The sequence below is a fragment of the Mixophyes fleayi genome, chromosome 4 (assembly GCF_038048845.1).
Source record: "Mixophyes fleayi isolate aMixFle1 chromosome 4, aMixFle1.hap1, whole genome shotgun sequence".
In the NCBI taxonomy this organism is placed as follows: Eukaryota; Metazoa; Chordata; class Amphibia; order Anura; family Limnodynastidae; genus Mixophyes; species Mixophyes fleayi.
In genome coordinates, this window is record NC_134405.1 from 228,720,771 (window position 1) to 228,734,896 (window position 14,126).

The following is a 14,126-nucleotide window of genomic DNA, read 5'->3' on the forward strand; positions in this document are numbered from 1 at the left end:
GATTTATTTTGTTTAAAAAATAACACCTGGTAGTCCCAAAATCGGAAAAGAAAATACTTACCATCAGATATCTTCATCTATATAAGACCCATTCTTCTAAGCTTTCAATCCAATAAGGCTTTAAACCATACACAAAACAAAACCCAAATATTCCCAAAGGTCCTGAAGGTGTCCAAAAAAAAATACTAGTCCAGGTCCAAATGTCCATGACAAATATCTTCTTTATTCAGTCGAAAAGACCACTTAATATTCCAATATTTCATGAAAATATATTTTTTTCCTCGTCCAAGAACTCCATAATATTCCAAAATGGCTGTAAGAATCTTTTGTTCTTTAGTCCCAAGGACCCCATAATAAATCCACTGGAACAGGCTTGACAGAAAAACATACCATTAACAAATGACCAGACTGCTGTCGCTCCTTTATGGAGGAACATGCAATGCTGAATGAGAAATAAACACGAGTCCTATTTATACTGTACAAGACTTTCCACTACCTAAGGAATCTAGCTCCGTGCTGAAGATCCTGGGATTGGTTTGTCTTAATGGCAGGAAGACCCTGCCTTGTGTCCCTCTGCTATAGTGCAACCCACCCCGGATGATTGGCCTAGTGCTGGTTGCGGTAAAATCGGGGGGGGGAATCCCACAGATTTTGTTCCCCCAATTTCGCCAAAACCAGCACTAGCCTGGCAGCACTAAGGTCAATAACATTAGGTCGGCCAAGTTAGACTAGCCCCTGAGCTGGAGCAAGAGATACGGCAGGTTTGAAAGGTTACATTGAGCACGGAAAAGGGCTATTTTGATGCCTGCATCTGCTGATTTTGAGCATGCGCAGAGTGATTTTGAGTACAATACAATCAAAACAGGCAGATACGTTCCTTAATGAATCAGGTCCAATGTATTTTTGAAGCACTTGATCATATTATCTCTTCTATGTCCATATTATAGTTTGGCAGATCCACCATTCAAGCAAAAATGGTTAAATAATTTGTTTATATTTATCCTTAATATACTAAACCTAATAATGGTTAGTTGTACACAGTTAATTTAAATCATTAATGGTATAATTTATTTTATGCTACCACTTTACATTATGTGGCATTCAAATTTGCATTTCTGGCCTTGTGTTCAGATGCAGAGGCTAAAATTGTCTTTCCAAATTGTATGTAAGAAGCATGCACCTAAAGTCCATAATTTTGCATTTTTTCTAACAAAACTTTTATATTCATCTCATTATTTTAGATCAGAATAGATATTAAGAAAAACCCTTCATTGCTTGGTAAAAATACACCCTGGAATTGTGAAGTTAAAAATATGGATACCAAGGAAATTCTTTGTTTGGGCCAATCCACATCATCACCCGTGAACTGTTCCTGCCAATTTCCTGCAAATAAATCACCTGAAAGCGGTATATCTTCCATCCATACTAAAACTATTTACATATTTAATGTGAAACATGTGTGAAAAGGGCATCCAGTTTTCAACTGTTCAAATATAAAACAAATTTTATAATGAAAAACACATTTTATTTCTATTCAGTGGTTATACTAGTTGTCTTGATTATTTTGTACTCAATGTATTATTGTTTGTTTCAGAGGTTTGTGGTAGTTTATGGTAAAATATGTTTGCTTTATTCTAGCCAGCAATAAAGCTGTTTTTATTTGCATCACTAATCTCAGTAATGCCATTTATTATTCTTATAAGGCTAGGTACACACTATAGAAAAATTCTAATGATTAGCGATTTACCAACAAGTGGGGGAAAAAAATGTCCTGATCATCATGCTGATTCATGTGTACACACTCTACACAATTTACCTTCAAATATGTGCTCTTCATCTGGTCCAAGAGCAGTGTAGTCGATTAGAGAATGTTCGTGTATATGTGGTGAAAAGCACAAACTAGGAGCCAGAAGTACTTTTTTTATTATGATAGTTTCCTCTTATTTATTATTTTTGTTATTATTCTATGTGTATCTGCTCAATTTTAATTTCTATTGAGCCCGTTTTTTATTTTGTATAGAGCTCAATTTAGATATTAATTTGTGCAGCTGTTAGGATAGATTTTATAAATGAGAACCCAACGAAGACGGTTATATGCAAGGCTTTTAGTACCTTAGGTATCCTCTCACAGTAGAATGACAAAGAATATTGCATTCAAAACTACCAGCTAATAATCTCTTCTAGTAGTATAGTAGCAATTATCCCTGTTCAATGCATAATATCATATTCCCAGCTGTTGCCACAATAGGGTTGCTTTATCACAGCATTTTAATTTAGAAATCAGTTTGTGTAGCTACATTAGGAACAAGTTAGTGCAGCCCTACAATGCAACTTTGACCGCAAAGTTAAAGTAGTCAAACAAATGACAGGCGCTTGCTAATCATCTACAATATTGTTCTAATTACCTTGAGGTTGTTCATAGAATATATAGCTGATTCCAAAAAAAAATAAAAAAAATAACAATTGAAAAAAATTAAACAAAATTGTTATTTCATCCTGTAACCAGCCATGTCAAAGTGCTCATGGTCCCTACAGATGTACCTTGAGAAACCTTGCATGAAAATGGTTTTAGATAAAGAAGAGAAGGGGGAGAACAAATGTGTATATGTGACAAGTACATACTAACGTTAATGGATGGAGTTCTGTATTACTAAGATATTCATCAGTATAAGGCAGTATTGTGCACATTCGGGTCATATTTTGTGGTCAGAAGAGAAATGTATCTTCTGTATGACAGGAGGTGACACATGGCATGTTGGCTTCCGTAGTGACAACTACATTCAGAATGTTGCAAAATCACACAGTTCAAAATGAGGACAGTCCACTGAACTGACCTTACCTGAGCTACTGTACATGCAATCTGCTTTTCATTATTTTTTATTTCAGAAGATAAACAGTTACTGGGTGAGATCCAAAGCTAGAGCCACTTGCAGACTGAAATTACACTCCTGGAAGCAAATATATTTCCTACTCATATATAAATTGCATTAAGACACGTGCTGGGGTGTGTTGTATTCTTTATCTGTCTCCTGTCACAGGACAGCAAACCATATGTCTCTGGTGGGACCAAGACAATTAATTATTTCTCTGTTTTCTATATTTATTTTATATGTCATTAATCAAAGAAGAAAACATTCCCAGGTCTCCCCATTTATCCCTACCTTTAATACACAGTCTGCCAGGGTGTGTGTTATGATTAACGAAGCAGCAGAGACAGCGTGCTATTAGGCTATTAACGGCAATTGCAAATAAAGCCGTCATAAGATAGGGAAACACATGATGAATGATGAATCAATTAATGATTTTGATCAGATTAAGATCAGATACTGAAAATATATTCAATTATACAGCAGTTTGGAAATTGACATGGCAGTCTATTGAATTACAGCCATGCCGTCCGTATCGAATAAATGTTTTTTATTAGGATGATGATGATGTTTTAACATCAATCAGCTGTCTGAATATTCACCACGCAAGTAGTGGCAGCAAAAAAAAAGGCTGACTGACTGTTAGTAGTCGCGGCGGTGTCAGCGGCCGCCGCAACTCTCTGGTGTCCCCTGCTGGCGTCCCGGCCGTTGCTATGACGACCGAGATTTCCCTTCCGGTTTCCGTGTCCCGGTTGTCTGGGCAACAACCGGGACGCTCCAGGCTCCCTGTCGCGGCACCCGGCCAGCTGGCCAATAGGCGGGCGCGCGCGCACAGGGGTAGTTAGAATAGAGCCAATCATGGCTATGTCAGGTGCTGAAGAAGGCAGTCTATATTTGGGCTATTTATTATGCAGCTGAGCTCTGCATTTGTATTGGCCACCTGAACTACTGTCAATTAGGCTACTCCTGTGGATACTTGTAGGGCTCTATTCTGATTGGCTCCTTGTACTATTTAGGGCAGTGAGGACTGGGCCTCACTGCCGGTTATAGCGTCCTGTTCACAGTTCTGCTGCCTGCTTGCTCTCTCTCTGTTTGGTGTTAAAACCTGTGACTGACTTCCCGTGTATGACCCTTGCTTGTTCCTGGACCTTGAACCGACTCTTCTGACCCTGACCATTTGCCTGGAAGCCAGATTCTGCTCCTCCGCCAGTGCACCTGACCTTTCGCTTGTCTCTGGATTCCGAACCTGTGCTTGTGACCTCTGACCTTGGTTTACTCTGCCTGAACCCCACGCTGCTGTCCGCCAATCACTCCACTCCTGGGTTCTCCTTAGCCGGTATACGATTCTCGACCCTCTGACAGCCTGCGGCCAAGTCTGTCCCCACCACTAGGGGCTCCAGCGAACACCAGGCTTTCGGAGTAGACTCCGAGTTTCATTGTGCTGGCTAGTGAGTTCCTAACACTGACATTTAAAATGCAAATATTTTATTAAAGCAGTGTAAAAACACCGTTTGCATGATCCAAAAGTACGTGAAATATAAAGGAGATGTAAAAATAAAATCTCATGTAGGAATTTTTCTGTTTTCTTTCATTGATAAATTGTTTTTTTACTCCATTTAAAAAATATATGGGGCAATACATTACTTTTGTGTCAAATATAAATTGCTAACGTCTACTTTTAAAACATTGGCTTTGTTTTATTTCATTGGAGTGTTGTATTTTTCTTTCAAAGTTTATTATTTTCGTCTCTAATATGATGTTTTATTACTAACAGATTTTTTGTAATTTTTTTACACTTTAAAAAATATAAATAACATAACACTACCAATATATTCAACTAAACCATTTTATTACTGTTCCTCTAAAGGACTTCCTTCATCTACACTGATTAAATTTAGTAATTTCAGGGAACTCCTTCAGAATTTGTAGAGCAATTCCTATATTATATTTCCCCCTACCAGGAAACTTATTAAGCATATTATTTCTGATGTTAAATGTGAAATTGTCAGATCTGCAATAATGTAATAAAATTGAATCTTGATAGCTCTAATGTATTCAATGTTCAATATTAGATTGAACGCTCCTCTGAGCAGGGCCATCTCTCCTCCTGTTTCCACCACTTCTAACTCTGCTCTCCAGCTACTTAGCCCTCCCTCCTCCCCCCTGGGGGTCTCCCTGTCTTCCGCGCCCCCCTTCTTGGACCCCGTCGTTTTCGGATCCTCCCTCCCCCTTCCCCGCCCTCTCTAGCTGTGCATTGAGCGTACTGAGTTGCTGTGTTTACTGTGCTGTGCTGTCTCCCATTGTATTGTGATTTTGTTTGTCTCTGTACGGCGCTGCGGATGCCTTGTAGCGCCTTATAAATAAATATTAATAATAATAATAATAAAATATTGTTTCAGTAACATTATAACTACACTGTAGCTCAATTGCTGCTGGCTGAAAAAAATACTGCATATAAATTTATGAATAATTTAAAGGAAATGGTGGTATGGACATCAGTTTTTTTCAGACAACACAAAGGTCCATTGCTTTAATTAATAAGAACTATTTAGTTGTTTAAAAAAGATAAATTTACAAAATGTAAATTCAAAGGTGTTGTTCTATAGTGGTGAATAGAACTTTTTTAGTAAAACATTACACATCTCAACCAGGTGCAGTATACTAAACAGTAAAAATATTGGCAAGTTGCAATCAGTGAGTGCATATACCATACTTGCCAACTCTCCCGAAATATCCGGGAGACTCCCGCATTTGGCGAGTGTGGCAATCCCCCGCATCTGGATAATTCTGCCCACTTCCTAGTGAAGTGGGCAGAATTAAGTCCCAAATTAAGTCACCGGGAATCGCGGCGTTTGGCCCTGCCCCCCGCTGTCAAGTGACGCGTTTTGCGTCATCACGTCGTGGGGGCGGGTCCAAAATGACGCCATTTGGAGGCCCCCCCCGTTACGCCCACCTCCTCTGCAGGCTCCCGGATTTCACCAACAGAAAGTTGGTAAGTATGGCATATACTGAATAAAATAATGTGGCAATAAACACTGTATTAGCCTGTTAACCTTGACCCCTTGGCAAATGACTGAATGCTGTGTATCCCCCCTATCATGTTAACTTGCTTAAGATCACTAGTTGTCGTCTATTTGTCAGGTTTCTACAATCACACAACATTGTTTGTGCTAGAGTACCAGACTGTGTCACTGTTCATGAATGTAGATATGACATGCTGGAACTAACTTAAAACATACAAGTGTATATAAAAAACTAAATGAAAATAATTTAAAAGTATGTTGATGAAAAATATTATTTATTCATGTACCTTTATTTTACTTTTCAGAACACATATCTGTTGAAGCAACAAGTAATACCAGAACTGTCTCCGCAGATTTTCAGTTTAAACGTTGCTCGCAGTATTCAAAGTTCAGGTACATGTCTTATAGTATTCAAATGGTGTTTTTAATCAGTATACTGTAATTTAGTAAGTTAAAACTAGATTTGCTTTATCTTAATAATGTCATAAAGACATCAGTGGATTATATACATGGGTGTAATCATGGTCACAGGAAATGATTGAGAGAATCTAGGGAAGAAGTATCTGTATTAGTTCCTAATCGCTTGTCCTGAAACACTTGGTGAACTCATTCTGATTTCTACACACTGAAAATACAGACCTGCTGGGCTTTAGTATTTAATGGTGTTTTCCTTTTACAGTTGCTTCGACTGTATATCAAGTGGATGTTTATGGTGCACCAAAGATTCTACATGTATTTCTCCATTGACTCCATTGACTCAATGTGAACATTATGCAGATGAGGTAAATATAATGTATTATGAGTTTGAGTTTACATGTCATTGTAGTGCAGCAGCTAGACTAATTTTCCTTACAAACCACGATTCCACTGCTGTTCCCCTCTGTCAATCCCTACATTGGCTGCCTATATTTTACTGAATTAGGTAAAAAATACTTCTGCTAACATACAAGGCCATTAACAAAACTGCACCAACATACATCTCCTCACTTGGTTCAAAATATCTCCCAACTCTACCCTTGCCCAAGATCTATACGTCTTATCCATACTCATTACCTGATCTCATTCCCGGTTGCGGTACTTTCTTGGACCGCACCCACTCTGTAGAATTCCCTCCCTCCTGCAACAAGACTTTCCCCTAGCATCCAAACCTCTATGCGTTCACTGAAAACACTCGTCTTTAGGCAAGCTTATCAGATTCAATATTTGTTTCCTTTATAACAGGCAAACTTAACATCTTCTACATTGTGCACACTACTGTTTTAACTTGTATTTATATTCCTTAAGTGTCTGCATTCTTCATACTTGTAACAAGGAACCATTTACCCTAACCTCCTTCCAGTTAGTAAATATTATTAGGTAGACCCATTATTTCTAACCATCAGTCATCCATCATTGACGCCACTATGATGCTACACACACACTACATACATTTTGCTAATTGCCTATTCATAGAGGCAACCCCTCCTCTCCGTTCACTCTTGGGGTCACCTTTTTTCTTTGGTTGTAGAAATTCTAATATAACTATTAGAAGAGTACACAAACACACAAATATAAGACTTTGACTATGAACATGATGTGTAAACTGAGGGGTTAATTATATTATACACAGATCAGCTACAACATTAAAACCACTGGCCAGTGAACTGAATAACATTGATTATCTCATTACAATGGCACCCCTCAAGGTTGGGATATATCAGGCAGCAAGTGAACAGTCAGTCCTTGTAGTTGATGTGTGGGAAGCAGGACAAATGGGCAAGTGTAAGGATCTGAGTGACTTTTAAAAGGGTCAAATTGTGATGGCCAGATGACTGGGTCAGAGCATCTCCAAAACGACAGGTCTTCTGAGGTCTTCCCAGTATGTAGCGGTTAGTACCTAACAAAAGTAGACCAAGGAAGGACAACCGGTGAACCGGCGACAGGGTCATGGGCGCCCAAGGCTCATTGATGAGTGTGGGGACTGAAGGCTAGTGTCTCTGATCCGATCCCATGGAAGAGCTACTATAGCACAAATTGCTGAAGCTATTGTTGGATATGATAAAAAGGGGTCAGAGCACACAGTGCATCGCAGCTTGCCGCGTATAGGGCTGTGTAGCCGCAGACCGTGTAGAGCATGATCGACTATTAGAAGTGCTGGGACTTGTGGGGGGGGGGGGCAACGCAGGCAGCATTTAAGTTTGTTTTTTTTTGCTATTGACTGTGTGCATTTAGAGCCGCACCTCCCCCCTCCTCCACACTGTCGCTCCCTGCTCCCCTCTGCTCCTACCCACTCCTTCCCAATCCTCATCCTCTCCCCCTCCTCCCTCCTTACTGGCTGTCGGGCGTGATGTCATCATCATGTCCTGACTGTGTCAGTGAGGAGCTACAGTGAGAAGTGCTGACTGCCAGCGAAAGAGAAGACAGGTAAGAAGTCGTGTTTATGCAGGGGGGCAGAGTGTGTGCAGAAAGGGGTATAGAGTGGGTTCTGAGGGGACAGTGTGCAGAAAGGGGGACAGAGCATGTGTTTTGAAGGGGGACAGAGCGTGTGTTTTGAAGGCGGACAGAGCGTGTGTTTTGAAGGCGGACAGAGCGTGTGTTTTAAAGGCGGACAGAGCGTGTGTTTTGAAGGGGGACAGAGCGTGTTTTGAAGGGGGACAGAGTGTGTTCTGGGGGGAAAGCGTGCAGAAAGGGGGACAGAGTGTGCTCTTGGGGGACAGTGTGCAGAAAGAGGGACAGAATGTGTTCTAGGTGGACAGAGTGTTCTGAGAGGGACAGAGTGCAGAACGGGGGCAGAGTGTGTTCAAAAAGGGGGACAGCATGTGTTCTGAGGGGTACAGTGTGCAGAAAGGGGGTCAGCAAGCAAAAAGGTGGACAGAGTGTTCTGAGGGGGACAGAGTGCAGAAGGGGGGCAGAGTGTGTTCTGAGGAGGACAGTGTGCAGGGGAGTCATGAATTTGCCGCTGCGTTGTGATGAAATGGCTGGGGGCTCATGATTTGGCTGCTTGTGGGGGGTATGATCTCTGTATTGTGTTGCATTCATGAGAATGCTCTCTAAGGAGCCTAATCATTGAGGGTTTGCACATTTTCAAAACAGGACCACAACTTTCAAAAGGTAGCTAAACGACAACAAATCTGCAAGAAAAAGCAAGAAAGAGCAACAAGAACAGGTAAGAAAATCTGTCTAAATTTGTCTGCTGGAAAATACTCCTGAATTTTCCTTAAATTATTTTGGGGGTGGGTGCTATGGGTGTGTCAACCTAGGGTGGCCAGATTACTTAATCAGGCCCTGGGTGTGTAATGTTTTTTATGCTCTGCGGTTTTTTTCTGCTCTGTCTGAGAAATCCATTCCAGATTTTGCTGAATATCAGAGTTCTGTTGCTGAGCAACCTTACTCACCCTGCTTTCTGAGCTGCTACTGAGGATTCCACATTGCAGCTGATTACCAGCTGATTACCAGCTCTTGCTAGATTCACCACTGCTCATTACATAAAAGATGAGCAGTCATCCCTCTCTGCTCACCTGCTTTTTACCCAGCAGCTGATCAGTCACACTTGCTGCTCACATAATTCCTACCCAGCAGTTGATTGGCCAGGACCTACATAAATACACACATTGCCATTATTCCCTTGCTGGCATTAGGTTTACCTAGGATAGTTCCTGCAGCTTTAGAATGAGATAGCACCTCCATCCCTCCATCCTCACAGCGCTGGGGTCATGAGTTCAAATCCCAACCATGGCCATATCTGTGTGGAGTTTGTATAATCTCCCTGTGTTTGCGTGGGACCCTAGTCTCTCTCTCTCTCTCTCTCTCTCTCTCTCTCCTCTCTCTCTCTCTCTCTCTCTCTCCTCTCTCTCTCTCTCTCTCTCTCTCTCTCTCTCTCTCTCTCTCTCTCTCTCTCTCCTTTAAGCTCCAAAGGGACAGATGTGAATGAGTTCTCTGTACAGCGCTGCAGAATCAGTGGCGCTATATAAATAAATGATGATGATCCCTCCATCCTGGTCTGTGTGTGACCTTGGCTTTGTTTTACTGGACCTTGCTGTTGGATCTCAGCCTGGCCTATTATTTGACTCCTCTTTTGAGTCCTGTTTGTTTTGTTTTTTCTGTGTGTTGCTCCATAGTTACGAGTCTCCGTGACTCTACCTCACTTACAACCAATAATGGCTATACACACTACTGGGATCAATGTGCCTAACAATCTAAAACTGATGTACATGGAATTGTATTTTAAAAGCTTACACTTCAGTATTACCTGTCCCTGCAATTGTACTTAGATTGTTTTATACATTTGTTAATGTTATTCAATAAGCTATGCAATTAATCTATATTATTTACCTCTATAGCTGACAAAACTAAGCTGGAAAACAAAAATGGAAATCTTCAGAGAGCTTATTGTCATGTACGATAATGTATAGAAAAATAATGTGAGCAATTAATGTAACTTTTGTAATTATTTTCATATTCTACAGTTCAGTGGCAGGTATACTGATACAGTTCAGGGACTACATGAGTGTCCCTCTAAGCTTCAAAAGGGCCACACATTACCCTTAATCTCAATAATAATTTCAAACAATACATTTAAAGAAAGACAAAGAAACCTATCTGTAATAATATATCAGCAGACACTGAAACAAGTGTTGCACATCTCACAATAAAGTAGGAAGCTGCTGGGAGTCACAGGAAGGCTTGGAGGGCTGCATGCAGCCATAGGCCCGTCTGTTGTCCATCACTTCTATAGTTAAATTATAGAAGTCACAGTTGTATAGAAATGAAAATGTGTCCTTGTTTTCAAGGAAGTACATCAATTACAAAATGTTAACCAGAGCTTCTTACTCATTATTGAATTGTATGCTTTATATCATAGGCTAAATGCAAAAGCATTGAAGAAAGAACAGTGCAGAGCTCCTCTACTAACGTAAGCTCACTTTTTAATATATTTATTTACTAAATTTCTATATTTGCAAAACAAATCTGTTGTCAGACTCATTGTGTGAAACCAATTCAAGGCTTACAAATTGTTCTTATTGAAAGGAGAGTAAAGAGCAATGTTTTCAAAGCAGAGTCATCTATTGCTATAGTTATTTGTTGAAATAGCAGACATTGGGTCTATAAATTAATTAAAAGCCCAGTAACTTAAAAAGAGCATTCATAGGGTGACATTATATTTACTTCTCTTGCATCTCCTTGTTCTCAGTGGCAGAAAAATATGCTAGAATTTTTGCATTTATTTACGATGTATGCTGTTATGCAAACAGAAGGAAAGGAAATATGACTTCTGAGTACCCTGTATCATGTTATGTTGTTTCAGAATTTGTAACACCTTTTTCCTGTTCTGATGCTTCCTGAAAGTTAGTGTTTGAGACCACTGGCTTGAACTTTAATATTTTGCCACAGCACTGTGGTTTTAGAGATCAGTGATAAGCTCTTATGCCAGTGTTTCTGTATTTTTGTATAAACTAAGAAGCACACACCATAATGACATCCTCAGATCAACATGTTATAAAATCATGTTGATTTTCACCAACACTTATGTGCATCGGGCTATTTTGCTAAATCGGCAAGGGAGCAGTTGCATAGGCCCATCAGGACAGGGCTCACAATAATTCCTAATAATGAACCCAGGTGTCCCTAACATCCTTAACATACTAGGGGGGATCTGATAGTCCTAACCCTAATAATTGGTCATAAACTTAAAATTAATGGGATTTTAAAAAGGCACAAAAACCAAGCAGCGCTGAAAGATGGTCAATAAATGGGTAACCAATGTAAAAAATCACTTCAAACCATAGAAAATGCATATAAAAATCAGTCAAACTCAGATTAACAAAGGAAGAAACTATTGTCTAAAACACATATAAAAACGTTACAAACAATATTAAGCATACAGTTATATTCATTCGTTGGGACATACACTGTCCAAAAACATATCATAGATGCTTATAATAAGTCATAAGTTCATATATATGGATTGTCACAACATAATCCTCCCCATATAGTCACTATGTAAGACAAGCAGGCTTAAATGGCATATACTTGTCAAGATGGTGTTGCTGATTTCATTTTAAGGCAATGTTCAACTGCTCTCACACATCAGCCATCCAGAGACTTGTGTGAAAAAAAGCAGCTACATGAACTCCAAATATACTCAGCAATATCGAAGTTGCAGCTCCCTGTATGAATCTCTTTCCGGGTGCTTCAGACACCCCTTCTGGAATTTGGACCAAAATGTTTTTCAGCATATTTTCAGCAAAGGAGGCTTAGGAAAGTTTCAGTAGCACACGACCTCCTCTCCATCATGATAAAGCCATGTCCCTTTCTCATTGTGTCTCAATTCCAAAGCTTGTAAGTATGCTATAGGTATGACTATGGAACTGATGTGTGCTGAGTTCATTATAGAGCAGTCCGACTCCATTGTGTGATCTTTCCCAGTTTGAGTTAGAGTGTACCTGTAACTACATTTCAACAGAATGCAACACAACACTGATTAAATTTCTCACCCTATCCCTCCGGGGCTAGTTATTACCCGAAGTGGGGATACCATAGCTCGCTCCAGTGTATTTCAATCCATCAAGGACAGAACAGATTGAGTCCTTCATTGGAGTAATCCACATCCTGGCTTTAGGTAATGGGGTGGTCTTGGTACTGGGATACTCCGATTTACTATAAGATGTAGAAGTATATATTAAGTATTTTCGTACAAAAGTGGACTGCCCCATTAACAAATTTGTAAGTTATCAAAGCAAGACTGTTTGCTAGAAAGATTCAGGACAGAATACATTTATAGTAGTACAAGTGATCAATATTATGGGCTTCCTTTATAAAAGCTAATAAGAATGAAAGCACAATAGAGAAGAAGAGGCTTGACCTGAAGATTATATTAGAACGAGAGTCACTGAATTTGTTAATCAGCATTCAGGGGAGGAGCATAGAAAAGGCAGTTACAAAAACACAAATATAATGGGACAAGAAAAGAAAAAAAACATATAAAGTTGTAAACATGACCTTTTACCAGACTCTTCTCACATAGGAATTACAGTGGTATTTTTGTTTTTCTGTATAGTTTATATTACAAATGTGTGGAAATAATGACTTTCACTCCAAACAAATGAATAACTGGAGATTTTAATCATTACTGTTTGCCACTTAAAACAATATTTACCTCCCACCTGCACCTCTTACACTCCCAGTCATTGGAAGTTATTGTAAGGAATTCTACCCTGGTTTGTACTTAGAATATGTGAATTCTTAATCATACCAAATTGCAATTGGTTGTGGTTGTGAACTATTATACAAGCAAGTTTACTTCTAGACTTTCAATATAATGTTTTTACCCTCACTAGGTCTCCATTCATTCTGTAATACCTAGCAGAGTAACATCTGCAGGAAAGAAGAATGTCCTAATTATTGGTAACAATCTGCAGAACTTGACAAGAATGTTTTTATTTGGTACCAGGAACTGCAAACCACAGGAGTAAGTATGTCAGTTAGTGCACCATATGTTATCTTACATCTAGAATTCCAACTGTAGAACAAGTAGGTTCCACACAATAGTAGACTTATATAATAAAGGGTAGCTACTATTGGGGGCTGCAGACAAGTGAAACTGAGACCTGGGGGTAAATGTATCAAGGTCCGATTTTGCCAGCGTGTTAAAATCGCAGGTATGTATCAAATGTATCAAGCTGCGATTTTTACCCTGATCTTCAAAATCGCTGGTCATCTCTGGTGATTTGCAGCGATTTCAAACACTCCCGTGTTTGGCAAACTCTCCTGTGTTGTAGCAGCGAGTTGTAAATACATCACTGTTACACTGCCTGTCATACAGCTCCGGCAGCTGTCAAAACTGTAAAGAATAGATCCAAGTATAAAAATAAAAAAAACAAAAAAAACGAGCGGGCCCCCCCTACGGACACCCAACCCAGTGCTGATAGCACTAGGGCTCTTTCTACCCCCGTGGGCTGTGGGTAGTAGGGTAATACTGGCGAAAAATAGTTGGGGAAAAAACAGACGCCATTTTGTTTTGTGGAATTACAAGTCCCAGGCAGACAGGTTGCCCAAAATAGTGTGGGCATGCTGCTGCTTGTATAACTACAAGCACCAGCATACCCATGGTAGCCAGGGCATGTTGGCACTTGGAGAACCACAAGTGCCAACATGCCCTGACACCCACAGCTGGCTGGGACCTGTAGTTCCACAAAAGAAAATGTTTTCAAAACCACCACACCCTCTTTAAAACCACTAGGATTTATTAAAAATAATA

At 39.8% G+C, this 14,126-nt stretch overlaps 1 protein-coding gene across 1 annotated transcript in view; it reads left to right on the forward strand.

Moving 5' to 3' along the window:
• PLXNC1 (plexin C1) overlaps positions 1-14,126 on the forward strand; it is a 142,674-nt gene that overhangs the window by 44,363 nt on the left and 84,185 nt on the right. Inside the window, exons 6-10 of the mRNA XM_075209404.1 lie at positions 1,242-1,407; positions 6,196-6,283; positions 6,570-6,672; positions 10,731-10,781; positions 13,207-13,337. Of these exons, the coding sequence (XP_075065505.1) occupies positions 1,242-1,407; positions 6,196-6,283; positions 6,570-6,672; positions 10,731-10,781; positions 13,207-13,337 (539 nt within the window). The remainder of the gene's footprint in view (positions 1-1,241; positions 1,408-6,195; positions 6,284-6,569; positions 6,673-10,730; positions 10,782-13,206; positions 13,338-14,126) is intronic.